Here is a 25,026-nt window from a genome sequence, read left to right as displayed (position 1 = left end):
TCGAAGTCAGGGTTAGAAGTGAGCCGCACCTATATTCCCCAGGGGTTTAAATTCGAACTGGTTCTTCTTCTCTCGCAAACCAAAAAGTCTCGAACTTGAGACTCATTCTTGTTAAAACGTTATATTTTGGAAGTCTCAAAACGTTCATGGTTGTTTATCATGGAAACTGAGCATAGTCCGTCTCCGATAGTAAGCCCGGCATCGTCTGTCACCGAGCGCTATCAATCTCTCAACACCCAACCGTTTAGGTCTCCTGTTCCACTGCACCTACTCACCACACCCCCTCGTCCGATAAGCCGTCCAACTTCGGTGTTCATGCCAACTGTTGTAGAACAATATGAACGTGAGAAAACTCCTGTTGCAGCTGTCGCGTCTGAGCGATCTCAAATTCCAGATCTGGAAGCGGAAGATGATGATTGTCCGTCGCCTTATACAGGATCAACCTATTCTTTGCCTTCACTGGACTCTGACTTGAACTACAGCCATTTTGATGATGAGACCATTTCTGCTTCTGAGAAGGGCAAACCTCAAGCTATGATTAATGGCAATGGCCCGACTGAGTTTGAGGAGAAACTTGAGTTTGAAATTATTACGGGCAGCTCGCCAGCTTATCTCAATGAAAAGAATGCCATCAAGCCAATTCAATGCGATGATGCGATATCTGACAATAAATCTATTGAAAGACTATGCAGAAAGTTCATTACCTCAATTGACAACCCGCCTGGAGACGCACAGTGCAACAATGAATATAAAAATCATGACTTTGTCGACTATGAAGATGAAGTTGTGCTCGATGAGTACGATGATGATGGACTTGAGAAATATGGAGGAGAGTCGGTATTTAGTAATCAATTCGACTACGATGGAGATCATGAACCGTTCTGTGAAGAACCTGACGGATATGTAGTACGCGAGGACACAGTCAGCAAAGCAAATTTCGATGCCGATCCCCAGACTGACATTCAATCTATCATGTTGAAAGCCGATGACTCCGTAAGCGAGACATGTGGCGAGGAAGGTGACAGCGTTGAAGATGCTGACGAGGAGGAGTCTCAATCTGAGACCGCATGTGAGACGCAAAGCGGTGAACAGGAGGACAACTGTGACAACTGTGACAACTGTGACAACTTTGTTGTTGAAGACTGTGCTGAGAATGAAGAAGTCAAAATCGTTGTCAGAGAACTCAAACCTGATGGAAGTCTGCCGACAAGTCCAACGCCTTCTAAAGACGAAGCCGTCGTGATGGACAATGACATCAGTCCCTGCCGTAGTTGTGCAACAAAAGCAACATCTCTTGCTTCTTCCGGACCAGTATCTCATCATGCCTCTGAACGCTTATCAATTTCACCTTTCAAGATTGCTGATGACTTGGCATCTGACGACGCGCTGGATACTCCAGATATTGTGTTCCAAGCCGCAACTGAGTCTGATTTGTCGAGCCGTGAATCGTTTTCGCAATTTGTCACCAACTACGAGGCACTTGAACGAATTGAAAAGGAAGCCCGGGAATCGGCTGTTCCTCAGCCCGAACAGCTTGACCAGATTTCGTCTGACATCAGTGCTCAGTTCGACAACATCGCACTGGCGGACGTTCAGTTGCTGTCCCCAAACATGCTCCCGCTGCCCAATTCAGCATACCTCAAGCCGTCGTGGAAATCGTCAGCCCAGGCCAAGATCCCATCCGGTCCTCGCGTAAATGCGTCCAGCTCTGAATGCGACACCGACTCGTTCGACAGTGACAGCTCGCCTTTATGGTGGCGCTACCTCATTTACCCGCTCGCTGCGGTCTTCACCAGCCGTGTCTCGCGAGACTCGCCGTCCAAGTTCTGGACCCGATCTGGCTCGCCAAAGCCGGAGACCCCGCTGGTCGAGGCGAAAGCGTTGCCGGAACATAAACTCGAGGCCGAAATCCGCAGACAAAAGCTCATCTGGAACGTCATGGGCGTGTTGCTGACCGGCATCCTTCTCGGCGGTGTTGCGGCCGGTGTGGCAATTTATTATTTTGGCAAGGGTGGTGATCCCGGGGTGCTCTCTACCCGCTAGTGTCTCTGTTGCTTCTGCTCTTACTCTTGAAGCTGCTGTTGTTATCTCTCTGTATTAATTTCATGTAACTGCTGCACCTGTTTCTTCGAATTCTGTTGCGCTCTGGACTGAAAAGTGGCTTAAATTATTTTTTTTAGAGAAACAATTATTAGATTAAACAAAACTATACTGCCTACACAAAACTCACGACACAATTCTTACAAACCCTTTCGACAAAATTAACGAGCGCTGAACACTAAAACAGAGAAAAAAGTCAAAAAAAATTACAACACTACCCACAAGAGAGCAGTATAAACATATCGAAGCATCCTGCCGCTCTGGAAACATATGATAAACTATACGGATCGAAGTTATCGGTTGTCTAGCCAAAAAAAAATGAATGTTCAATTGTTCATCAGGACTAGATTTATCCTCTTGAAATATAAAACGCCGAGAATCAAAACATTTTATATGGACTGCTACCTTATCCCCTCACACATGTTGTTTCTATCCATTCTCAAACTAATTCACATAACAAAGAACAACCCAGATCTAAGCAACAGCCGAGCGCAAGGGAGGAATGTCAAACTCGTGGTTATGAGGTTGCCCTTCAATAATGGGCACAATACTAAGAATTTGTTCCTCCTGCTCCTCGACTGTTTTACCGTCAATCTCCTTGTGAATGATCCATTCGAGAGGCGCAGGCGCCGACTTGAACAGTCTCGGATGAGCCTCAACTCCTTCCTCTTCTCTCTTCTTTGCTTCCACACGTTGCTGGTCCTCGATCTTGAACTTCTCATCTGTCGCGGCAGTGTGATCTTTCTTGGCAAGTGCATCGGTGACCTTGAGCCACAACCTCCGAGATTCAAGCGAACCTTGATCACTAATTGGTCGGACTTTAGGGAACTGTGGGCGAGCCTGAAACGAGTCAAAAAAGACCGATTTCTTGCCGGTTTTCATATCTTTTATTTCCATGACCTCGTTCCACTTGCCAGTGAGTTCGTATAACACGTTGCCTGTCGACTCGCGTAAGATCTTTCCATGAATAGCGTTATAGGTACCTGAAATAAAACCCTTGACTTTAAACTCGATATCCGCAATAAGGTCGTTGCCTGGACACTTCACCAGCGAGTGGTCACCAAGCTCGTACTTCAACTTTCCAATCAAAATATTGCGAGCATACATGTTTGGCTGAGTTAGTTCGTACTTTTCGGTGTTACCCCGGAAATCTGAATGGTCCAGGAAAGATAGATAGCCACAGCCTTCCATCAAACTAGCAGCAGAGTTGCCGAGGAAACGGGATCGGGGAACAAGTGTACCGTCGACTCGGATATGATGAGCAGGATTCATGTAAAAGTAGCTGGATTTTGGTGGATGGTGCGAAGTCTGCTCGGAAATATAGTATGATCTGGTGCCATCGGACAAATCCCAGTAGCAAGTGAAGTATTCGTTAAGGACGGGATTCAGCGGTTTCTTGACTGCTTTTGGTGTAATGTGCCATCCAGAAAGATACCACTATCTAGTCAGCATACGCTCTTGTAATTATAAAAGAAGTATGCGCACCCTGACGACACCAACGAAACGCTCAACTGGATCAGTAGCCGCATGAGCAGCAAGGAGTAAATCTGGGTGTGACAATTGATTGGTGATGCGTTCGAGCATAGATTTTCGTTCAAGAATAAACGTTGGCAATGTGATTCTAGACAAGTCTGACCCAGGGCGAAGAGACGAAATTATGCTGAGGAGAATGTTGCGTTGGTCTCCTTCGACTTCATCGACATCTAGCTCGGTTAATTTAAGCTCGAATATAAACATTCAAGTGCAATTGTGCTGGTGATAAGTGAATAGCAACAAAAATGCAGTAAACTTGACATAGTTTGATATAAAAACATACCATCGACGGGGACTTCTGCTGGCTCTTTGGAGCCTTGAAAAAATTGACGTCAGTATACAGTTTCATATAACGAAGAGACATTAACGGCATAATTGGTAATAATTAGGGGAAATACGAAGAAGACAATAATAAAAGGTATTCAATAGCTCGAGAGCGTTCAATACAAAGAAAGCAGCCGATAAACCGAGTGGAGTAAGATAGAATGATTGACATACCTAATGACGCAGTAGAAGCCATGATAATTGTAGGATCAGCAATGACAATGAGGGATGATGTGTATTAATGATTTCTATAGTAACTGGCGATATAAAATGCCTTTAACTATGACTTTCCCAACTATAGTTTCCAAGTTGAATGATCCCCGAAAAGAAAGGACGAAATACGAAGCAGAAGGCGGAGCGAAAGGTGAAAGTTCAAAAGAACCGACAATCAATTGACAACTCTACTTGGCCCTAACCACGTGTAATATTGACTACACGATGATTTATTTCCCTTGTAAACAGTGTGTTCTATACTCTAATCATTTTGTTACTATAAGATATTATGATACATTTAATACGTTTTTCTTTATAGTCAACTCAGTTCATTAAAGATTACAGTGTAATCAGAGCAAAAGTAAATAATCTAATCAGACTGAACAATGATCAAAACATCTAAACGGATTGGCTCATTAGTATTGCGCTTGAATCGCACTTACAGTTCAACTTGTAGTGATCTGACTCTTCCAAACGGAATGTCTTATAAACAGCCAACAGGTTTGTTTATAAACAACAAGTTCATTGTCTCTGGACACACTCTGATTACTTACTACCCCGCGTACGTGATTTGCTGGCATAATACCTGTCCCGCCATTTAGCCGCTAAACAGATCTAGTACTGGTAAGCCTATAACATCCGTGTACTCTGCAGACTCAGATGATGTCAACACTGCTGTTCTGGCCGCAAGATCTGCGTTTGAAACCACCTGGTGTGCTCTGTCGGGCACTGAGAGGGGAATACTGCTCGGCAATCTGTCAAGACTGATACAAAAGCATCAAAATCTACTTGGATGTATTGAATCATGGGATACAGGAAAGCCGGTGGTGCGTGTGATGCGACATCTGCGGTTATAAGATTAACATCTATCGTAGAAAGCTGCCATACAAGAAGATATTGAAGAATGTGTCAACGTTTCTAGATATTACGCCGGCTGGGCTGATAAGCTACATGGCGAAACAATTCAACCATTCCAAAACAAGCTCGCTTACACATTGCGCGAACCATTAGGCGTGTGCGGCCTCATAGTGCCCTGGAATTATCCTTTGATGTAAGCATTTATCAAGTAGGCTTTACATAGACTAGACTAACGGTGTAGGCTCGCAATTTGGAAACTAGCGCCGGCTTTGGCAACCGGAAATACAGTGGTGATCAAGAGTTCAGAACTGTCACCTTTGTCGGCTCTGTATCTGGGCAATCTCATCACTGAAGCAGGATTTCCACCTGGAACTGTTAACATTATATCTGGTGATCAGGCCACCGGTGCAGCATTGGTTAGACATTCTGGATTGAACAAGGTAAAATTTTCTGAGAGAGGTGTATTCGATTTGTCTCACATGCTGTAGATTTCCTTCACAGGCTCTATCGCAACTGGGAAGAAAATTATGAAATTGGCGGCTAACAACCTGACTCCAGTGACTTTGGAGCTTGGAGGTAAATCGGCAGCACTCGTATTTGCTGACGCAAATCTTGAGCAAGCTGTCAAATGGTGTCATCTGGGTATCATGAGTAACATGGGACAAATCTGCACAGCCACCTCTAGGATCTTGGTCCATGAAAGTGTTGCTGATAAGTTTATTAGTTTGATGCGAGACACTGTTGTGAAACTTTCAAAAATAATGTCACCGTTTGCAAATGACGCATTTCACGGGCCACAGATTTCGGCATCGCAATTGGCAAAAGTAGCTCAATTTGTAGACTCGGGCATTGAAGAAGGTGCCAGGTTGGTTTGTGGAGGGAAAGTTGTTGAGGGACACGGTCATTACTATGAGCCAACAATATTCTCCGGCGTGAAAGACAACATGAAGATTTCTTCTGAAGAAATATTCGGACCAGTCGTCACTATCGACAGCTTCGCGTCTACAGACGAAGCTGTCACACGCGCAAACAACTCGGTATACGGACTAGGAAGTGCAGTGTTCACAAACTCAATATCGTTGGCACATGACGCGGCTAGGAAGTTGCAAGCCGGGATGGTGTGGATTAATTCTTCAAACGACAGCGACTTTAGAGTACCGTTCGGCGGATACAAGCAGAGTGGGTTCGGTCGAGAGCTCGGCGAACATGCGTTGAGTTCTTACACGCAAACTAAAGCCGTTCATTTGAATATGGGAACAACGCTGTAACCTCACTGATTTTTCTTTAATTTGTAGAGTAAGAGAACGAACTAGGTTTGAATAAAGTTTTTCGGAGAATTTGAAAAGCACTCCTGAAAATTTCAAAGATCGTCAAATTTGATCCTACGAATATTATTTTGATCTGCTCAGTCAACTCGTAACAAAAATGTTTTCATTGGATTTGCCGATTTGTGCAACTTGCGGGAATCAGTTTGGTAATTCACCTCCTCCAACTACATGTCCGGTATGCGACGATCCGCGACAGTACGTTCCGGCGTCCGGTCAATCATGGACAAGTCTTCGCAAGCTACAAGACAACAGCGAGAAGAAATACCACAATGAGATTGTGCAGGTTCCAAATGAGCCGGACATGTACAGTATCTATACTGTTCCGCAAATATCAATTGGCCAGCGAGCGATGCTTGTGAAGACCAAAGAAGGGAAAAATATATTATGGGACTGTATTACGTTTATAGACGATGACACGGTTCAAAGAGTGAAGGATCTGGGAGGAATTGATGCAATTGTTATATCTCATCCGCATTTTTACTCTTGCAACGTGGAATGGGGAAAGGCGTTCAACTGTCCAGTGTTTTTAGCAGACGCAGACAAGGATTGGGCTATGCGAAAAGACCTAGGCATACAACATTTTTTTACCGAAAAACGATTAAAGCTAGCGGAAGACGTGCAAGCTGTCGTAGTAGGTGGACATTTTCCCGGATCCCTTGTGTTTGCATGGAAGAATGAACATTTACTAGTCGCAGACTCAATACAAATTGTGCTAAGCGGACTCGGAGAGCGAGAACGATTGCCAGGAACTGTGATGTTTACATTTATGTATTCGTACCCAAACATGGTACGTGTGTCTGATCCTGAACTCGTGATAGCTATACTAAACATGGCAGATCCCATTGGACCCTGACTCCATTCTCGGCATCTGGGACGCAGTTAAAGATCTACAGTTTAACCAGGTGCATTCCGGATGGCCAGGCCGTGTCGTCAAACCAGACGGGAAATTGAAAATTCTTGAAAGTGCCAAGCTTATTGTTCAGGCCATGGGATACACCCAGCATACCATGCTCGACCAGCAGTTGTGAGTCAACCACGACACAATTAGGACAGCGCCGCACATCTCGAGGCGAAGCCGTTAAACCTTATTCTGAGCAAATTGAAGAAGAGCATTCTGCGCATTTTCTAATGATATCTACAAAGTCAACCAAAAACTATTTGTACACCAAAGCTACACCTTCATCAGATGCGGTAATGACGGTCTTTCCCTTATCGGCGAGCGCAAACCCTAGGATTCCACTAGAGTGACCGGTTCCTTTCCACAATAATTCTCCGGACCGCACATCGTATTTCCGCAAAGTGCCGTCCATTGAACTGGTAATAAGTTCTGTAGATGCTGGCAGAAACTCGATTTTTGTGACCGCGTCCCCAATGTCCAACGTCCGCCGCACTCTCCACGAGCCCGTATCGAAAATGCAAATCACACCCGCAACCAGACCAACAGCCAACACGCCCATCGCTTCACTCCATGCAATACCTTCAACCGACTGTTCCTCCTCTGGCATGTCAGTCTTGCCCGTAGCGCCGAGCACGTCTACCGTTGCGATCACACTGCCGGACTTGGTGCCAACAATAGCGACCTTTCCGTCCGCAGACCCGATAGCAATAGACGTACCGCTTGGGTATAGACTCAAGTTAATCCATGGCGCTTCGTAATGAAAAATGTTTGATGTGACTTTGTAATTTTGCACACCGGCGGGCACGCTCCATGATATAACCGACCCGTCGTCACTCGTAGTCAGCAAATTAATTTCCTCCTCGTCTCCCTCAGCCGCCGGCATAAAAGCTGGTAAGAAAACACCGGCAGTACATGGCTGACCTTCAGTGTGTCCGTACAGCGTGCACAAAGACTCTAACCTTGGCGTCAGACTGTAGACCCACGCAGACCCATTACTGGCACCAAACGCAAATATTGGCTGGCTGGGATGAAATACAATCCACGTAACCTCCTCAACTTCCTCAATTGAGCTCATAAACTCCCATTTTTGCCCGCGCGACCGCGCACGCCACAACCGCACTCGACCGTCCATGCCTCCGGTAACGATCCACTCACCGTCGGGCGAAAATCCTCCTGCAACAAGCGAATCAGTGTGCCCAGTAAGCTTAGTCACCAGTTTTGGCGGTACCGAGTTTGAAGTCCACACGTATCCTGTGTCATCGCCACCACCAGTAATCACAAGCGGCAGAGTAGGATGCACACCAATCAGAAATATCGAGTCTGTGTGCTGATCAAAATACGTCAGTGAGTTATTTGATAAGTCAACTTCCTCTTGCATCTCCTCTCCATCAATTCCTTCATTACCTTCGCCCGTATCTGAAGAAGCGTCTGACATTGGGTGGTCGTCATACTCACCATCAATATCAGGAACTTCAACTAAAGCAGACTCGGGATCGAGAAATTCCTCCTCCCCTGGCTGTCCATCAGCATACTCTAAATTTAGATCCCGCTCTGAATCCATCTGTTTTATGAAGAAATTATTTATATTGTGAAATGCAGCTGTAGCAGCGCAGTTGGGTGAGATTGATGCTTAAGGCGAAATTTTTGACGGGGCTTTGAAATCAGCGTGCGGCTCAATGACATACAAACTTAAATTGTAAGAACAAGGTTTGGTACGCTGAACTACATGAATAAAACACTTTTTATCAAAATCTCTCATAGACAGCAAAATTTTATTAATAATACCAGAACGGTATGATGCGGAAAAAACTTAAATTTTATGCGATAGAAAAACGAGTGTAGTGATGATGGCATCTGTGGGGGGAGGAACAAGTCTCTCTTAACAACGAGAGCAGAGCAGCAAAACTTGTACGAGCAATTCTCGGAAACAAAAAAAAACCACAGCCAATCAATAGTATAACATTGTCAAACCTTAATGTTCTAATATCGACAAGTTTCCAGTGATCACAACGTTTTCCAAAATACTTCCATTAGGAATGTCAATCTTTTGACCATCAGAGCAAACGACAATGACAGTTCCTTTCAGCTGAACTCCCTTGCCGAGATTGACGTTACCGGTAATTGTCAAGTGATCAAGCTCAACAATCTTAGGCATGTGCGGGATACGCTTCTGGAAATCGGAAACCTTCTTGAAATGACTTCCAAGCTTGATGAGAGGCGCAGGACCGAATCGGCCAGGAGAGATCTCGAGACTACCGTGGCTGAGCGAGTACAGGTCAGACTTGACTAACAGCAGGTCGGAACATGTCTTGACGGGCAAGAAACGACGACGGGGAACGTTGACGCCATGGGCGCCCTTGAAGTGACGGATGGCAGCACCAACTGCAGTCTCAAGCTGTAGAACACCAACGTCCGACTCACCCTTGCCAACAGAAATGGACTTGAAGTTGGGAATAATTTCAAGTTTCAACTCGTTGTTCTCAACAACACGCTTCATGGCATTCAGATTGATCCAAATGTTGTTGGTGTTGAAATACTTGAACTTTTTGATCGACTTGAAATCTTCGGTATGCTCCTTGGGAACCTGAGCAATTTCGAGTAACCGAACCGATCCGTCGTAGTCAATAATAGTACCACCCTTAACATCGGCACGAGTCTTGTCAGTCAACTCCATGACGTACTCAGACTTCGATTCAACCATGTGAGTCAAAATCTTAAAGTCGACGACAGCACCGAGGTTATCAGAGTTGGAAACAAAAAGAATTTCCTTGCCTCGAGCAATGAGCTCATCCAAGACACCAGAGTTCTCAAGAGACTCAAACAAGTCACCGTGACCGGGAGGATACCATGAGTCAATAGAGGCATTTATGTCTTTAGGAACAGGGAGAAGCGAGTCCTTGTAAACCCGGGGGAATTGCGACTGGTTGAAGGTAATGATCTCGACGTTGTGTCCCTCGTACTTTTTGATAATGGTCTGGGTATCATCGTCAGTGTTGAAAGAGTTCATCAGAACAAAAGGAACGTTGACATCGTATGTACGGTTGAGGTGCTCAATCTGACGGACAGCCAAATCAAGGAAAGACTGGCCCTCGCGAACTTCAATAACGGATTTTGGTCCTACGCAGCCCATTGAGGTACCAAGACCACCATTGAGTTTAAGAACAACAAGCTTGGACAAGTAGTCATGGATGATGGTGTCTGGAAGCTCGTCATAATTGATGACTTGTTCAGGGTTAGGAGGCTGGATGCGGTCCCAGTCGCTGCATTTGATTAGCCAAATTCTTAACGCGTATAGATAATTACAAATTAATACTTACACAGTTGTACCCTTTGCCTTATCGATCAGATAACGGGAGAACAAGGCAAAGAACGCGTCCATCTGGATCTCGAATTGCTAAATCGCCGTCAGAAAACATTCGTCATAGTCTTGACTGTTCGTCACAAATGCAGATCTGCATAAGACAAAATATAAGCACGCAACGCCTGATTTCTTATTGATAATCAAGATCAATTAAGATTGACGAGGAATCGAAATAGAACACTTTGCAACAAGTAATCTGACGACGCTCGAATTTTCATATTTTGAATTATGTACGCGTCGATGTGATATCGACTCGATCATAGAGTAGCAATAGACGTACCTTTCGCATTTTAAGATCGGTGACAGAGTCCGCAAGTTTGTTAAGAGCGTTGCGCATCTGGCTAGCCGCGATAGCAGTAGTCGTGTTTTCAAATTGCTATATATTGCGACAATCACGACGCTTTAAAAAGCGTCATGATTGTCATGTTAGTTAGCAAATTGCAAGTATATAATCAAAGTACCGATAAAAGCTCAAGAAAAAGAAAAGAAATTGAACAAACAGAATGAACAGCAGAATTAAGGGGAGGTACAGCCCAATAACAGTCGAAATTACATACAAAAGTTGACTGACTTTTAGAGTGTTTACGCTCAGCACTTCCATTTGTAGTAGCCATTGCTCAAAAGAATAATATAGACTTAGAAAAGGGACCCAAAAGAAGAGAAAAATGAGGGAAAGAGGAGAGTATAAAAAGGACAAAAATCCGAGAGCGGTTGCGATTGAGATGATCTTCACCCGCCCCGGAGAACTCGAACGTGAGCAGCCTAATGCAGCAGCACACGTGATAGATATTTAAGGGGTTTGTATCAATTAAAGTTGGCACGCGCGTTCTTATTTATCTGATTTCGATGATTTGCTTTTGTTCTGCACTCTAAATATAGCAGCACTCAAAGGCCAGTCAAGAGAAAGAAAGAAAAATAGTTGAGGAAGCATAGAGAAACAATGTCACCGTGATTATTGAAGATAATTGCTTTTATTAAAAATGCGACTGTATTTAGTTGTATATCGTTTAGTCAGCTTAGTACTACTATCGCCTGCAGTAGCAGCAGTCGCGGTCGAATTCACCTCATGCGTATCGAATTCAGTTGTACGTATGGGAACGTACTTTCAAGCAACAAATGTCGACGTATCATATGATATGAACTTATCTCAAGTTAATGTGACAGTCACAGGAGATATGCACGGATCATTGCCTGACTATAGTACAGTCACTAATCGACTCAGTATGACACCTTTTCTTTAATTCTTTAACTGGTTAATCTAGTACTAATTTTGCTTTTAGCTACACTTCAAACTCAAGCTTATGTACTTCAATATGAACTATCGTCAAATTTCGACCGATTCTGTGATAATGTACAAGGCAGAAACTGTCCATTTGGGCCTCAGACTGGGATATCATTCGTGTCAAGTTATCCACTGTCAAAGTCATACTTCTTCGTTTCTATCTCAACACTTTTGGCTGTTATAGATCCTACCAGAAACGCAAATGTTGTTGCATGTATCAGAACCTCTGTCACCCCTACTTTCACAAGCTCTATTTACGCTCTTTTGACTTATGTGCCGTTAGGCGTCTTATTTTTAGTAGGGCTCTCAATTGTTATAGCTGCCATTTTTAACCCATGGACTGGTACAAAAGACTTTTTCACTTGGAGTAGCAACTACGGCCAAGATCCAGATACTTTAAGACTTGTAACACCTGGCTTTGGAGATATGCTGCAGTATCTTCAATTCGCATATCTCATGGGCTCGCTCAATCTTAACTTTCCTGGATTTTATCAGCCTGCTCTATCAGCTGTCGGCTGGTCAGCTCTTCAGTTCAATTTTTCGATAGCGTCACACGAATCAATGGATCGCGGTATTGACAATGTCTACTCACTCGACGGTCAATATGGCATGTCTGATTTAGGACAGCTAATGGGCATGGGCAAAGATGAGGATTTATGGACATGTTTTGCCGTCTTTTTTCTTATTGTATGTGGCGCCATTTTAGTCATTGCACAAGTTGCGTTCTTGGCAAAATGGATCTGGTACAGATTAACATCGCGTCATTCTGTTGATCTTCGGTCCAAAAACTGGCCAGTATCTGGTGGAATGATTATTCGGGTTGTGTTTAACTATCTGGCATTGCCATTGGTTACATACTGTGCCTTCCAATTATTGGTTTCACCAAAATCAGCAGTGTATATCAGTGTTCTGGCTGGAGTGCTCCTGTTCGGCTGGATAGTTTCAGCCATCATGGCACTTCGTACAATAAAACAGACAAAACCACAACAGGCATTGTATGATGACTTACCGACATTACTACTGCTCGGGCCACTTTACAACACTTATGCAGAACGCGGATTTATGTTTTGCTCGGCACAGCTGTTTTGCTTGTTTCTAAGAGGAATCATATTTGGCGCGGTTCAGCCGTCTGGAATCGCGCAGATAGTTATGATTGCTATTGTTGAGGTCATTTACTTTTTATCTCTCAATATTGTGCGACCGTTTCATCGAACAACAAGCATGAACGTGTATCACATCATTTTATCGACAATCAGACTGGTCATCACGTTTCTGTCAATAGCTTTTGTCCCTTCTCTGCAAGTTGGAAATTCCTCGAGAGGATGGGTTGCATACGCAATTTTACTGTTGCATAGCATCGTCATTATTTTTGTCTTTTTTTTGCATTCCTTGAAGACAGTAGTTGAGACTCTCGTCCGACTTTCTAGTGTGACTGGGGATACGTCTAACACTTTTGCGCGTGCATTTGGAGTGCGCCAGCTTGCACGCAGACGGCGGCCGAAAGAAAAGCCTGATCCAGTCAATTTGTCGAACGAAGATCCGGTACTCGGCGCTATAGAGGCCCCGGTTACGGTTAATATGATTCAGCGGTCTCCATTGTCGCAATTTGACTTTCCTTTACGAACACCTCTGTATTCAAGTGCCACACCGATGAGTGGTCCATCCGTTAGTGCTGACGGGACACCGGTGTCGCCGACCAGTGATTCGGCTTTTTCGGCTTTTCCGTTCTATCGGATGCCTCGTCGAACAAGATTACGGCCACCGAAGGGATCAACATGGAGCGTGGATGATGTGATGCCATACAATCGATCGTCACATGCGACACAAAAAATCTTGCCAGATCCTTTTTACGGTGAGTCGGATTTTATAGCAAATGAAATGTCAAGGCTTGATGACGATTCTGAAGTATGGAACTCGGCCTCGGCATCGCACACTTCAAGGAAGGTAGATTACGCTGTCAGAGAGTCAGACGTGTATTTCCATGCGCGGTCGTCCGCTACGCCGACCGCAACGTCATCCGGCGTGACACCGGTTATGCCCTCTTCAACAACCGCTTTGACCCCAGAGAGCGGCATACACCGGCAACCGTTGTCTTCCGAGACCAGGTACTCGAGAAGGTTGGGTACTGGCCCGGCGGATCCAAATGGAGTCAGCGCTGGGGTACGGGGATGGTTCTCGAAGCAGATGAATACAGCGGCCGACAGATTAAATATCAGTAGGCGGAATAAAGGGTTTGTTGTTGTGCGAAACGCACCAATGAGGACGGTGATTCAGACTGAAGGCGCTCGAAGGCCTGCAGCGTCTGCGTTTTCTGAAGACTTGGACGAAGAAAAGACCATTGAGGTTGGAAGCGAAGAGAAAGGCAAGCAGAGGCCGTCGCCACTCAACATTGTGATTGATCAGACCATTCCGAAGAACACGTACACGCCAATAATCAAGTCGCCGATTCCGCCTGCGATGCGGAGGCAGCAACAGCAGACACCACAATCACAGCAGCTGCTAATGTCGCCATTCGCAATGGACGGCCCGTCAACAAATCCGCTGCGGCCGCTAGATTCGCCGCCCGCGGTCGAAGATGTGAGACATACCTTGCTGACCGCAGAGGAGATGTCAAGCGAAGAGCATTCAACAAATGTAGGTGAAGTTCGAAGTACACGAGTCAGCGATGTGATCAGACATTGTCGGTTTGATGCGTCGTCTGCACCGGAGCACGAGCAGCACACAGACCAGGAATGATTAAAAGCGGTTCGACGTCCGGAGAAAAGAGATATGTCTATATTGTATTTTTGGAACGGCTGAAACGGTTGGGAACTAATGGGTAATTCGTGTATTTGAAGGGAATTTACATGAGGGTTTGCAAAAGGATATTTTTTGGTTTATCATATCAATTTTAAATGTTATCTATACGTTCATTCAGTATTAAACCAAAACCATATGTCAATGCGCCTGTTTTCATGTACACCGCAAGCTTACCAGAGTAAATTTTTTTTCACAATTCTGACTGGGCTGTGTTTTCAATAGTCCAGCCCTTTATCGTAGAATATTCATATTTCCACTGCTTCCAGACACCTGTCTTCCGTCCACCTCCCCAACCTGCACGTCTGAACGATTCTTCGTCCGTAAGCCGCAGACCGTTCACACCCACCGCATCGGGATCTGGCACCAACAAGCCCCATTCTCGAGCAAAGATTGCGTCTTTGCCAACACATCTGCTTGCGTACTTGACTTTTAAATTCTTATTCTTGTGGTGGTCTCTCAGTAAATCAATCAGCCATTCGCAGTTAAAAGACGAGACAGAGGACGCAGTGAAGAGATCAGTGAAGTATGCGGTCTCGAGGTTTGGGAACATGACTTGTGAAACGGATGGCGGAGTTAAGGGGGGGATAAAGTAGACTGATGACGTCGACGAAGACCGTGCTGCTAATCCTGCTTGTCCTGGATTTGGCGTCGCTGTAGGCGGTGTAGGTGATAGGGAAGAGGACGACGAGTCAGGTGAGAACGGGGTCGTTAGCGGCGATGATGGAGACGAAATCGACGGTGGATGCACTAAACTGTCAACAAACACTGAATCTGCATGAGCCATGTCTCCAAGCTCTGGACTGTGGGTGGCTAATAATGGCCGGGCAGGTAAAGAAGCTGTAGAATTTAAGTGTATGAGAGCCGGCGCTGGCCAGTATGCGCCTTGGTCGAGCTCTGCGGTGGTTGAGTCGCTATTTCTTGAAAGCTCAAGCGATGGAAACTTCTCTGCAGATCTGAATTCAAAGCAGACGGCAAGATTTACATTCTGGAGTCTGAGATGGCGTAAATTTGCAAAGTTTAGCTGCAGCAGTCTGCTGACTCGTCGTTCATACATGCAATTGGAAGTATATGAAAGCATATGTGCGCGATAAACAAACTTTTTTAAATTGCTATAGGTGCCGATAGGAATAACTCTACCTTGGTCGAGCGTAAACTCTTGGATGCTTGGGGGTAGATAATCCATAAACATTGGTGCAATGAGAAGAGTGTCGAAAACGTTCCAATGGAAACTGACTAGTCCTGAGTGCTCGCATAGCGCTTCGAAAAAATGCACGAGAAAGTTTGAGAAAGCAAATATCATGTAATTTCTATAGTTTGGGGTTATGATTTTGGGATGCATGACAGGGTCAGGATCACGTATTGACACGGCACGAACGTATGCTCCTGCACGACTATGACAGTCAGCAAAGCCCGTAGAAGTGTTGACTCTTGTCTTACCCTTTGATTGCTTGTAAAAAGTTCTCTTGAATTGAGCCTACATCTGACACCCTCATTGTGATATTCTGGTACAATAGGGGAGTGACGAGACAGTTAAACCGCTTGCTCACCCTTGACAACGTACATAAGTCGCCGTAATCTGTCGAGGACCGAGCAGTATTTTGTAAACTTGGCTGATTTTGAGTCGGATTTGGCGTGTCATGGTCAAGAACTGGTCGCGCGGCATTTATTCGACGTACCCTCTTGTTCTTTTCTAATGAGACCATGTTTTTCTTTTGCGGTGGAGGCGCGGCGGTCGAAAATGGAGGAGCCAAATAAATGACAATCTTTTCCAGTAACTCATCTGGCAATAAATCTATTGGCGGCATTGTAGGAATCAATCTAAACTAACTATATGTCTATATGCCAGTATGACAAAGCCAAATGCAATCGCCTTCGCCTGGCCAGAGCCTTGAACGTAGAAAGAAGAAAAGGAAAAGCAAAAAACTAGTGAATTGAGTGCTCAATTCCCGATTTCAATACATCACATAGATGACAGCACCTTCTTAACAGTAGTTCAAGCGCAGTTTGTGATGAAGTACCAAGCCAGAACTAGCCATCGATTAGAGTTTAGAAAGTGAATTAGAGTTTTAGACATTTAAATCTTAATTTAATTCTGACTTTTTAGAGATTTTGTTTACATTTGCTCAATTCGTGCTGTTTTGATGAGAAAATGGTTGGGTTTATATGTTTAAACAATGTAATATAATACGGTTTAACTGTGACAAGCAATATTCGTAAAGAACCACTCAAGTTGCTACTCGTCGATACCTCTTAGTTCATAGTATGTGATAAGCAATCATTAGATGTATCTTTGCGTCTGTATAAGATTGCAAAGTAAGAAAAGGTTTTATGATAAAATACAACTAACCATACACAAACGAAACGCCAGCTACTTTTAAGTGTGCAGCTCAATCACGTAATTTTGATGAGCTCTGCCGAATAAGTGACAATTGGAGTGTATTCACGAGGCGCCGCACGAGTTCCCGCAGAGTTCACTCATATATTTATATCGCAGTCATCGTCTCGAAGGTTACCAATAAATTTACATTAGCAGTAAATTGTTTTGGAGATGGTGACTGAGTCTCGAGTAAGGCCAGAGGATGATCCTTTGGCAGTGTCGGCCGAAGCTGACGTCGCATTGGCAGATTTGTTAGAGGACCCTGTCATTTCGCCATCGATTGAAGACCACATTCTGAATGAAGACGAAACAATGTCACGATTGAGCTCAAATGCTAAAAGACGACTGGTAATTAAGAAGGGTATCACTTTTGCATCAGCATTGTTGAATTGGTACATATCGAAGGACAAATAGTTAAATGCACGTTGTTGATGAGTATAGTTTATGTGCAGGAACAGTTATGGTGTTCTCATTATACGCACCTCAATTTCAAACACGCCTGGGATACACTCAAGTACAAGTAAACATACTGTCGATTTTAGTTGAGGTTGGCATGTACTTGACGTCACCGTACGTGTTTCGTTAGCACTGCTATCTCTTGACTAACGAAAATAGAATTGTGGGAATGTCGGCTGATATATATGGCTCTGGCCCGCTGTCTTTGATGTCTGGTATAACATTTGCTGTTGCATACAGTCTGGGAAATTGGTCATTTTCCCGACCACTACCTTTCTTAATCATGTGCATTGCATTTCTGCTTGTCGGAATTGGTACCGCGTGTATGTACTTTGGCTCCATCACTGCCTGCGCAAAAACGTTCACTACAAATCGTGGTCTTGCACTAGGAGTGCCAATCACTGCGTACGGACTTTCTAGTTTATGGCAGTCACAGTTGATTGCCTGGCTATTCACAGACAAGAGCACGGGCGATGTCTTCGTTTCTCGGCTGTTCACTTTCTATGCTATCTTTTTATTTTTCATAGGGTCGATTGCTTCAGTCGGATTTTTTGTTGGATATAGACCCGACTTGGAGCAAAGTTACAAAGTGCATAGGCATACATCAATAAAACTAGGGTCCAATGAAGACACACCATTAATTTCAGGAGAAGATAGTGATGGAACTAATCATGCGATCAGCATTGAAGCGGAAGAGCATGCAATAAATGATGAAGGAGATATAAAAGACGTCTCACTTACTCGGAAACAGATGATTTCGGAGTTTGTGCGTGACTGGACAGCATGGGGACTTGCAGCCGGACTGTTTGCAACCACTGGTCCTGGTGAAATGTTTATGAACAACATGGGTAGCGTCATTCGCTCTATCGGTACACCTGGACCGTCAACAGCGTTAAATGTGGCAGTGCATTCATTTTTCTCGTCGTCAATGCGGATTGTTGCTGGCGTGCTGTCAGACGTCATTTCTCGCGGCCCGCACAAGCAAAGTCGAATGTTGCTTTTGCTGTTTTTTGCAGTCGTCCTTACCATTGGCCATTTTTTGGTCGGCTTTGGTGGCGTGCAGGCTGCAAATGGTTGGTGGTTTTGGCTAGTCAGTGCTTTGCTGGGGTCAGGCTACGGTGCAGTGTTCACTCTTGCGCCGACCATCGTTTCCTTAGTATGGGGTGCCGACCGTTTTGGCACGCATTGGGGTGTTCTATTTGTTTTTCCCGCTATTGGGTCCATTATATATGAGATGATTTATGCTAGCATTTACGACTATCACACCGAAGACAGAAGACTATGTTATGGTTTGTCGTGCTATGGTACGACTTTTTTGATCACTGGTGCTAGCTGCGTGTTTGCTGCTTTTGCATGGTTGAGTATATGGAGACTGGGCTGGAATAGGTGTGGTGTTTTTGTTTGATGGTGAATAGTGCTCATTGTTGATTTATTGTAAATAGTGTAATGTGAAGATGGTACAGTAATCGAAACTCTGAAAAGTTGTAAGGTACGAGGGACGCCTCATCGGGCTAGGGCTTTAATTGGGAGTTTTATAACCGGGTAACTTTTTAATTTTTTTTGAGACAAATTGAATGGAACACTGGCGATACAGCTAGCAGGGGAATTATATTGAAGGGACAATAAGACAAATATGCTCCAGGTATGGTACTCTGGCTATCATCAGGTCAGATGTTTGCATGATATTGTGGTTCTTCGGCGGCGAACGCTGAGTTACAGCTCCAGACTATTGCGCAACTCGACGAAGTCCGACTGGAAACAAAATCTGAAATATGGATCGAGGCAGAAAAGAGATGGCGGTTCTTACGAGCCCTGGACAGGTAAATCAAAGCAGAGATTAAAAGCAAAAAAGGGAGTACCGTACTGGCAGAGGCAGTCGGGTAACGAGACCATTACTATCGATCGAAAGGTAGCAGAGGGCATAAAAAACCGCATCATTGCTCGCCGTGAAAGAATCCAGCAAGTTTCGAAATTGTCTCCTTTGTACGATCTTTTTTTTCGGGACGGCAATCACAGTTATGGTGAGCCTTCACAAGCCGGGCAAAAGGCAGGAGTGGAAGTAGGAGATTTGATTGCACGGACAAGCCCAGTTGGTGACGATGTTGGCGTTGTCACTCGCATAATCGCCGCTGGTATGGGCCGGGCGGCAGTTGTACTCACCTTGAAGCGGGAACTAAAGTTGATGCCAGTCTCAAATCTGGATTTTGTGATCAAGCGGTTTGTGTCTCAGGAACATGCAAAGGATTCAACCATTTCGTTGACGATTCCGGCCAACGAAACAATGTTGCTTGAAATGGGAATCAAGGACACATCCGTCCCACCGCCTTCGGACCCACAGTTGGTTAACATGATACTTAGTCCTCCCGAAATCGGTCGACACGTATGCCAACCTCTTCGCGCATTTCATATAGAATCTCTTGCCATGCGTGCACGCTTGCTCCCGATTATGGACGAGGTTTACGAAAAATTAAGCTCAAATGAAGAGCACAAAAGCGTTTCTCTTTTCGAAATTGGAGATTATATTCTCAGTCAGCATGCATCCACGATCAAAATTGATAGTCTTAACGTGTTTTACTATGCCCTGGACACGATTTTAGCAACAGATACGTCACGATGGGTCCGTTCTTCAGATATGCGATATGTCAAGTTGCAATATAGAGCTGTCAGTTCAAAAGCGGTGGAAGATCTAGAAAAAGGCATTGTCTTTCTGCGTGCACAAGATCGAACGGTGGTGGACGGGTTTCGAGAAAAATCGCGACAACTGATTGAATACTATCGTTCTGTTGTCGCAACCGGTCAGACTGGATATCACAACGTCAAACCATTGACTGACACGGTCAGTGGTTTAGAAGTTGCTTTTTTCCATCCGACAATCAAGTTTACTGCCGACGAATTAACTATTGTCGCCGCACTTAAGCATCACATTTTTTTGGTACTACAACGGTCTGAAGACAATTCCATTGCTTCACTTGTATTCCGGTTTCTGAGAGACGTCGATATGTGGAATAACGAGACGATTACAAACTCGATGGTGTTTCAATATCTATACGAGATCGGCGTGTTTGCGCCGTGGGAAAACTTACAGATAATGAACCCTATTGATGGGCAAATAGTGGGCATATCGTCTGAACTACGCTATCCGGCATCGAGTCATCATGCGAGCGAGTCAGGTGACGTTAGGAAACCTGGTTTTTCAACCGATGCCATGACTGGGCTTCGAAAAGATTTTGGCGATGCGCCAGTTTACTGTGTTGATGGCGAAGGTGCAGAAGAGATCGACGATGGGTTTTCAATTGAGCACGTTGTTGGGAGTGACGAATGTTGGGTTCATGTTCACATTGCGAACCCGACATCCGTGCTCCCGGTTGACAGTATTCTAGCAGAGCAAGCGAGGAGAAACGCTGAGACATTGTACATGGTAACGTACAGTCGTCCAATGATGCCGGAACAAGTCACCGCTGCGACCGGACTGGTCAAGAACGATGCTGGGTATTGCAGAGCGTTGACATTTTCTGCCAGAATTAATGCCAGTACTGGCGAAATCCTGGAATCAGCTGTCAGTCCGTCGGTTGTCAGAAATATTGTGCCTATTACCTATGAGCAACTGGACGCGTCCATGGATTGGAAACTTAGTTTCGAGAACGCCGCGTTGCCAAAGCAGTATAGACCGCCCAAACCAAAGGTTTCTCGTGAACCTGTCTTACTGTCCGAAAGAGATAAGTCGAATCTCAGCATGGCATATAAACTTCATCTACTCTTGCGACAAAAGCGAGGGGAGAATGGCTCATTGACCACGTTCCCCTTATTCAAGTCAAAAATCAGTGCGGTGCCAGTGATTGATCAGACCGAATGTGATGGCACTCGGCCGGTTTACTACATGCGAGAGTATTACCCCCAGATTGATATGGAGTTTTCGCTGCTGGCCTCTACGTATTTGGTGTCGGAGTTTATGATACTTGCGTCGCGAATCAGCGCGATGTATTGTGCGGCCAACGGAATTCCTGTGCCCTACCGTGTACAGCGAAACATTAATCTCACACAAGCTGAGCTACCGGGTAGACGAGAGATGCCCACACTACAGATGTTTCGACGGCAGTCTGTGTATTGTAACTCAAAGATTTGGACTACCGAGTACTCCACAACTCCAAGTCCTCATTACGATGTCGGCGCGATGGAAGGTTATCTCAGAGTTACTTCTCCGCTTAGAAGGTATCTTGACATGGTTGCGCATTGGCAAATTGAAGCATTTTTACGGAACGAGCCGCTACCATTTAACAAGTCGGATGTGGAAAGGCTCGCGCACGAATATAGTGTCGCGGTGCAAAACATCAAAGGCCTGAGTCGGTACGTATCACAAAGCTGGGTTTTACGATACGTCCATGATCTCGCGTCTAGAGGTGAGCTACGACTTACTTGCATGACCTTGGACGACGTCGAGTACCCTGCATCTGTCCGGGCGCTATGTATTGACTTTTCAATGTTTGTGCGTGTTCAGTTTAGTCCTCTGAACAAGGTCAAGCCTGGCACGTACGTGGTATGCACGGGGATTGTGTCCATCGACATGATAAACCACGCTATCGTTTTAAAGGCACCGAACGTGTCCACGGAAAATTGCTTTGTGGATTAAGTGTAAGATTATATGGTAAATGTGTCTATGAATTTCAATGGACAGGGCTAACACGACAAAGAGAACTGTAAATTAATGTACATAGATGCTAGCATTATAAAAAATTACAACATTAGCAATTACAATACTAATAATCTAATCAGACAATAATACTATATGTAACATACGCGCAGTGTCGCCATTGTTTGCAGCTGAACTGAGGGTACCGTATGGGATAGAGTGTAAGCAAACCGCCCACAATTACAACTCACTCGTCGTCTGCTCGTCTGCTCGTCTGCTCCTCTTCCTTCTTCCCCCCACCCCTTCGAGACGGTAGGATACGGTACGATGCGACGAGATGCGACGCGAAACGATTTGAATTAACCTAGCTTTTCAACTAATCTAACTAATCTAACCAGTTTAATTCTTCCAATATCTTCAAATTCGTACTTTCGGCCCCTACGCATGGCCGGACATTTGTCGGCGAATCGATGCACGTTGACACTGATGTGCATGTCAGAACCCAGGGTGGGCGAGTATGACCGACCTCAACAAGAGGTCTCCTAGACAACGGGCCAATGCAATTCTGAGACGGGAGGGGTCAATGATTGTTGACCTGTTATTGACTTGATCAGCGGTTTCTAGTGAGTCATGGCGAATACGGCCAGTTTCCTGCAGCAGCCGTGCAGACTGAGCCTTACATACCCGGGGACTTGCAGTCGGGATGAAGCGGGGCCTAGGCTCAGGAGGTTTCCATAAACCGTGTGCAAGTTTCATGATAGCTAATGCGCAATTCTTCCGCTAGACTAGCGTCTGTGTTGAAATCAGAAGGGAATCAAATAAATAAAAAAAAATGCCCTGTTCTGATTCTACTGTCAAAGAGACAAGCTTTTTCTTGTGTATTTCGATTCGTTGCTAACCTTCTGAAATTGTGGATTGTAGTATATGAATTTCGTGACTGTCAAATTGAATGTATTCCTGTGTTTTCTGCTATCACTGTATATTTTTTTGTTAGCAACATATTGACTTCTCCGTAGCATTGAAGCATAGAAGGAATGCAGGCTGTTGTGGTTAAACTGTAATTATCTGTATTATCGTGCCACATCTGCATAAACAGATCAAATGATAAGTTCTCTAAACAGTGAACAGTAGTTTCGGCTTCCGTGTAATGCCATGTTGCTAGGTCACATTGTGTTTAATAGCGCCTTATAATCACGGAAACAAGTCCATCTGCATACGAGTCACAATATACTATCTGATACTTCAGATTGTGATGAAATATACAGAGATAGTCTCTGAATTCTTTAAACGAACCATCAAATCAAATATCGACTTTAGCTGTTGCATGACCGAAACATGCTTGGGACCTGGATTTCCTTGCATCATACTAAATCTCATCATATCTTGACTTCACGTCATATCCATATCAGTTTACTTGTATGCGAGTCTTCTCATAGTCAAAGTTTCAAACAGAGACAGATTAGGTAGTACAGTACAGCTTACGAAGACTAAATAACAGCAAGCACTACTTCTCGGCGTATTACGCATCAATATAGGTTATAGATGCAACGCGAGAAAAAGCACAGTAAACAGATAATAGTTCAGACCCGTGTGAATCCACAGCAGTTCAATCCTTTGAATGGTAGGAGACAGTACAAAATAGACGACCAATAAGAGTTTTCGTACTGCAATGACAATTTGAAAGTCGGACGGGAAGGACACTAGTGCAATACCGTGCGAGCAGGTGCATTAAAACAATAAATGCTACAGTATTCAAATCAGAATAGACACACAGAGTCTAGAACATAAGCAGAAATTTGTATAGCCAGGACAAGGAATGGCTTGCACAAAGTTGTAATGTTATATGATCAACACTAAACCCTTACGTTTGTAATTAGTGCATGAAGAATTGAATCGACTTGTCATATAAAATTGACAGTTATAGTGTATAAGAATCAGACGGGATGAGTAGGTCAAAATCGTCTGGGAGCAAGCGACGAATAGAACGCTTGAATGATCAGGAGCTTGAGCAAGGTGTTGGAGAGAGCGGATCATGGCATCAGGATTACAAGGATTCTGCCTTTATTTGTGAGCATGCTTAATGATGTGGGGGTGTTGCAGTTGCTGATAAGCTTAAGTCGTAGGAGGATTACCGTATAATTTGACTGAAGGAGATGTGTTGACTATATTTTCACAATACGGCAATCCAGTGTTCATCAATCTTGCACGGGACAAGGAGACAGGGAAGTCTAAAGGGTTTGCCTTCTTGAAGTACGAAGATCAGAGGTCGACTGTGCTTGCGGTTGATAATCTTGACGGAGCGTCAATTTTAGGGAGGACGATTGGAGTTGATCATACGTATTATAAGAACAGAGGAGATGATGAGGAATTTGACCGGGCAATGTCGTTTGATAAGCCGCGATGAGTCAAATTCAGTTACGATGTTCTGCTCAGGCGTACTGACACCCAGATTCTTTAATCTGTCAGTGGATATACTGTAATGTTTTGTCAAATGTCATGAATTACATCTGTAATGAATAGATGGCGAAGGCCTACTGCATTGATCACAGCATAGCAGAGCAGAGCATAGCAGAGCAGAGCAGAGCTTGGACAAAGTAGAGCTCAGATTTGACCGGAGAGCACTTGATTTACAGTATGGTAAGCGATGCTAATATGTATATAGTTTGAATTGTATTGTATATGACCATCACTACCTCTTTCTTCCTGCTTGCAGTCTGTTTATTCTGCGATTCAAAGTTTTGGAGATTTTTGCCGGACATTTCAAAAGTGATTATATAATACTGTCACTGGTTGCGACACAAGTATCAAAACATTAGACACTCAAACACAGCTCTACACCAATCTTCAGGTTTTTGTCCATTTTGGGACGC

The 25,026-nt window shown here is 44.4% G+C and overlaps 11 protein-coding genes across 11 annotated transcripts; 7 read left to right on the top strand and 4 right to left on the bottom strand.

Moving 5' to 3' along the window:
* The first annotated feature begins 83 nt into the window (after positions 1–83).
* Positions 84–2,206, top strand: V1512DRAFT_261050 (uncharacterized protein). Its single transcript, XM_066915986.1, has one exon. It carries the CDS (start codon positions 160–162, stop codon positions 2,041–2,043), a length of 1,884 nt encoding a protein of 627 aa, XP_066772099.1. The 5' UTR covers positions 84–159; the 3' UTR covers positions 2,044–2,206.
* Positions 2,171–4,310, bottom strand: V1512DRAFT_261047 (uncharacterized protein). Its single transcript, XM_066915985.1, has 4 exons — positions 4,132–4,310; positions 3,917–3,949; positions 3,586–3,803; positions 2,171–3,537 (listed from the first exon to the last, which is right to left on the bottom strand). The coding sequence occupies exons 1-4, from the start codon at positions 4,151–4,153 to the stop codon at positions 2,575–2,577; spliced, it is 1,236 nt and encodes a 411-aa protein (XP_066772098.1). The 5' UTR covers positions 4,154–4,310; the 3' UTR covers positions 2,171–2,574.
* A 108-nt stretch (positions 4,311–4,418) lies between these two features.
* Positions 4,419–6,460, top strand: V1512DRAFT_261045 (aldehyde dehydrogenase domain-containing protein). The gene is made up of 5 exons (XM_066915984.1): positions 4,419–4,732; positions 4,790–4,997; positions 5,046–5,221; positions 5,270–5,468; positions 5,517–6,460. The coding sequence occupies exons 1-5, from the start codon at positions 4,557–4,559 to the stop codon at positions 6,294–6,296; spliced, it is 1,539 nt and encodes a 512-aa protein (XP_066772097.1). The 5' UTR covers positions 4,419–4,556; the 3' UTR covers positions 6,297–6,460.
* On the top strand, positions 6,413–7,578 carry V1512DRAFT_261043 (beta-lactamase-like protein). The gene is made up of 2 exons (XM_066915983.1): positions 6,413–7,143; positions 7,193–7,578. The coding sequence occupies exons 1-2, from the start codon at positions 6,454–6,456 to the stop codon at positions 7,382–7,384; spliced, it is 882 nt and encodes a 293-aa protein (XP_066772096.1). The 5' UTR covers positions 6,413–6,453; the 3' UTR covers positions 7,385–7,578.
* V1512DRAFT_261042 (WD40-repeat-containing domain protein) lies at positions 7,456–8,884 on the bottom strand. Its single transcript, XM_066915982.1, has one exon. It carries the CDS (start codon positions 8,813–8,815, stop codon positions 7,511–7,513), a length of 1,305 nt encoding a protein of 434 aa, XP_066772095.1. The 5' UTR covers positions 8,816–8,884; the 3' UTR covers positions 7,456–7,510.
* A 109-nt stretch (positions 8,885–8,993) lies between these two features.
* V1512DRAFT_261040 (UTP--glucose-1-phosphate uridylyltransferase family) lies at positions 8,994–11,344 on the bottom strand. Its single transcript, XM_066915981.1, has 4 exons — positions 11,173–11,344; positions 10,896–10,991; positions 10,572–10,648; positions 8,994–10,514 (listed from the first exon to the last, which is right to left on the bottom strand). Exons 1-4 carry the CDS (start codon positions 11,227–11,229, stop codon positions 9,227–9,229), a joined length of 1,518 nt encoding a protein of 505 aa, XP_066772094.1. The 5' UTR covers positions 11,230–11,344; the 3' UTR covers positions 8,994–9,226.
* Positions 11,345–11,406: 62 nt separating this feature from the next.
* Positions 11,407–14,760, top strand: V1512DRAFT_134073 (uncharacterized protein). Its single transcript, XM_066912974.1, has 2 exons — positions 11,407–11,836; positions 11,896–14,760. The coding sequence occupies exons 1-2, from the start codon at positions 11,596–11,598 to the stop codon at positions 14,631–14,633; spliced, it is 2,979 nt and encodes a 992-aa protein (XP_066772093.1). The 5' UTR covers positions 11,407–11,595; the 3' UTR covers positions 14,634–14,760.
* A 27-nt stretch (positions 14,761–14,787) lies between these two features.
* V1512DRAFT_286010 (uncharacterized protein) lies at positions 14,788–16,702 on the bottom strand. The gene is made up of 2 exons (XM_066918071.1): positions 16,134–16,702; positions 14,788–16,087 (listed from the first exon to the last, which is right to left on the bottom strand). Exons 1-2 carry the CDS (start codon positions 16,499–16,501, stop codon positions 14,887–14,889), a joined length of 1,569 nt encoding a protein of 522 aa, XP_066772092.1. The 5' UTR covers positions 16,502–16,702; the 3' UTR covers positions 14,788–14,886.
* Positions 16,703–17,183: 481 nt separating this feature from the next.
* Positions 17,184–18,998, top strand: V1512DRAFT_261035 (major facilitator superfamily domain-containing protein). Its single transcript, XM_066915980.1, has 3 exons — positions 17,184–17,465; positions 17,515–17,643; positions 17,689–18,998. Exons 1-3 carry the CDS (start codon positions 17,245–17,247, stop codon positions 18,932–18,934), a joined length of 1,596 nt encoding a protein of 531 aa, XP_066772091.1. The 5' UTR covers positions 17,184–17,244; the 3' UTR covers positions 18,935–18,998.
* Positions 18,999–19,048: 50 nt separating this feature from the next.
* On the top strand, positions 19,049–22,300 carry V1512DRAFT_261032 (uncharacterized protein). Its single transcript, XM_066915979.1, has one exon. The coding sequence runs from the start codon at positions 19,163–19,165 to the stop codon at positions 22,154–22,156; it is 2,994 nt and encodes a 997-aa protein (XP_066772090.1). The 5' UTR covers positions 19,049–19,162; the 3' UTR covers positions 22,157–22,300.
* Positions 22,301–24,099: 1,799 nt separating this feature from the next.
* V1512DRAFT_205737 (uncharacterized protein) lies at positions 24,100–24,560 on the top strand (the record flags this gene model as incomplete). Its single annotated transcript, XM_066913366.1, has 2 exons — positions 24,100–24,223; positions 24,274–24,560. 2 exons carry the CDS (start codon positions 24,100–24,102, stop codon positions 24,558–24,560), a joined length of 411 nt encoding a protein of 136 aa, XP_066772089.1.
* Between the last annotated feature and the right edge of the window lie 466 nt (positions 24,561–25,026).

Source organism: Lipomyces arxii (assembly GCF_038497795.1).
Source record: "Lipomyces arxii strain Phaff 12-163 unplaced genomic scaffold V1512scaffold_5, whole genome shotgun sequence".
Taxonomy (NCBI): Eukaryota; Fungi; Ascomycota; class Lipomycetes; order Lipomycetales; family Lipomycetaceae; genus Lipomyces; species Lipomyces arxii.
The sequence above is the reverse complement of the archived record's forward strand: the minus strand, read 5'-3'. Positions and strand labels throughout refer to the sequence as shown.

Coding starts and splice junctions, on each gene's coding strand:
- V1512DRAFT_261032 (XM_066915979.1), top strand. CDS start 19,163: ATGCTCCAGGTATGGTACTCTGGCTATCATCAGGTCAGATGTTTGCAT.
- V1512DRAFT_261035 (XM_066915980.1), top strand. CDS start 17,245: ATGGTGACTGAGTCTCGAGTAAGGCCAGAGGATGATCCTTTGGCAGTG. Junction 17,466..17,514: donor GCATCAGCATTGTTGAATTG/GTACATATCGAA, acceptor TGATGAGTATAG/TTTATGTGCAGGAACAGTTA. Junction 17,644..17,688: donor GGCATGTACTTGACGTCACC/GTACGTGTTTCG, acceptor TAACGAAAATAG/AATTGTGGGAATGTCGGCTG.
- V1512DRAFT_261047 (XM_066915985.1), bottom strand. CDS start 4,153: ATGGCTTCTACTGCGTCATTAG. Junction 3,950..4,131: donor GGCTTCTACTGCGTCATTAG/GTATGTCAATCA, acceptor AATTTTTTCAAG/GCTCCAAAGAGCCAGCAGAA. Junction 3,804..3,916: donor AGCAGAAGTCCCCGTCGATG/GTATGTTTTTAT, acceptor TAACCGAGCTAG/ATGTCGATGAAGTCGAAGGA.
- V1512DRAFT_261040 (XM_066915981.1), bottom strand. CDS start 11,229: ATGGCTACTACAAATGGAAGTGCTGAGCGTAAACACTCTAAAAGTCAG. Junction 10,992..11,172: donor CTAAAAGTCAGTCAACTTTT/GTATGTAATTTC, acceptor CGCAATATATAG/CAATTTGAAAACACGACTAC. Junction 10,649..10,895: donor CCGATCTTAAAATGCGAAAG/GTACGTCTATTG, acceptor ACGGCGATTTAG/CAATTCGAGATCCAGATGGA.
- V1512DRAFT_261043 (XM_066915983.1), top strand. CDS start 6,454: ATGTTTTCATTGGATTTGCCGATTTGTGCAACTTGCGGGAATCAGTTT. Junction 7,144..7,192: donor TGTATTCGTACCCAAACATG/GTACGTGTGTCT, acceptor TAAACATGGCAG/ATCCCATTGGACCCTGACTC.
- V1512DRAFT_261045 (XM_066915984.1), top strand. CDS start 4,557: ATGATCAAAACATCTAAACGGATTGGCTCATTAGTATTGCGCTTGAAT. Junction 4,998..5,045: donor GGGATACAGGAAAGCCGGTG/GTGCGTGTGATG, acceptor CATCTATCGTAG/AAAGCTGCCATACAAGAAGA. Junction 5,469..5,516: donor GACATTCTGGATTGAACAAG/GTAAAATTTTCT, acceptor CACATGCTGTAG/ATTTCCTTCACAGGCTCTAT.
- V1512DRAFT_261050 (XM_066915986.1), top strand. CDS start 160: ATGGAAACTGAGCATAGTCCGTCTCCGATAGTAAGCCCGGCATCGTCT.
- V1512DRAFT_261042 (XM_066915982.1), bottom strand. CDS start 8,815: ATGGATTCAGAGCGGGATCTAAATTTAGAGTATGCTGATGGACAGCCA.
- V1512DRAFT_286010 (XM_066918071.1), bottom strand. CDS start 16,501: ATGCCGCCAATAGATTTATTGCCAGATGAGTTACTGGAAAAGATTGTC. Junction 16,088..16,133: donor TTTTTACAAGCAATCAAAGG/GTAAGACAAGAG, acceptor TGACTGTCATAG/TCGTGCAGGAGCATACGTTC.
- V1512DRAFT_134073 (XM_066912974.1), top strand. CDS start 11,596: ATGCGACTGTATTTAGTTGTATATCGTTTAGTCAGCTTAGTACTACTA. Junction 11,837..11,895: donor TACAGTCACTAATCGACTCA/GTATGACACCTT, acceptor TTTTGCTTTTAG/CTACACTTCAAACTCAAGCT.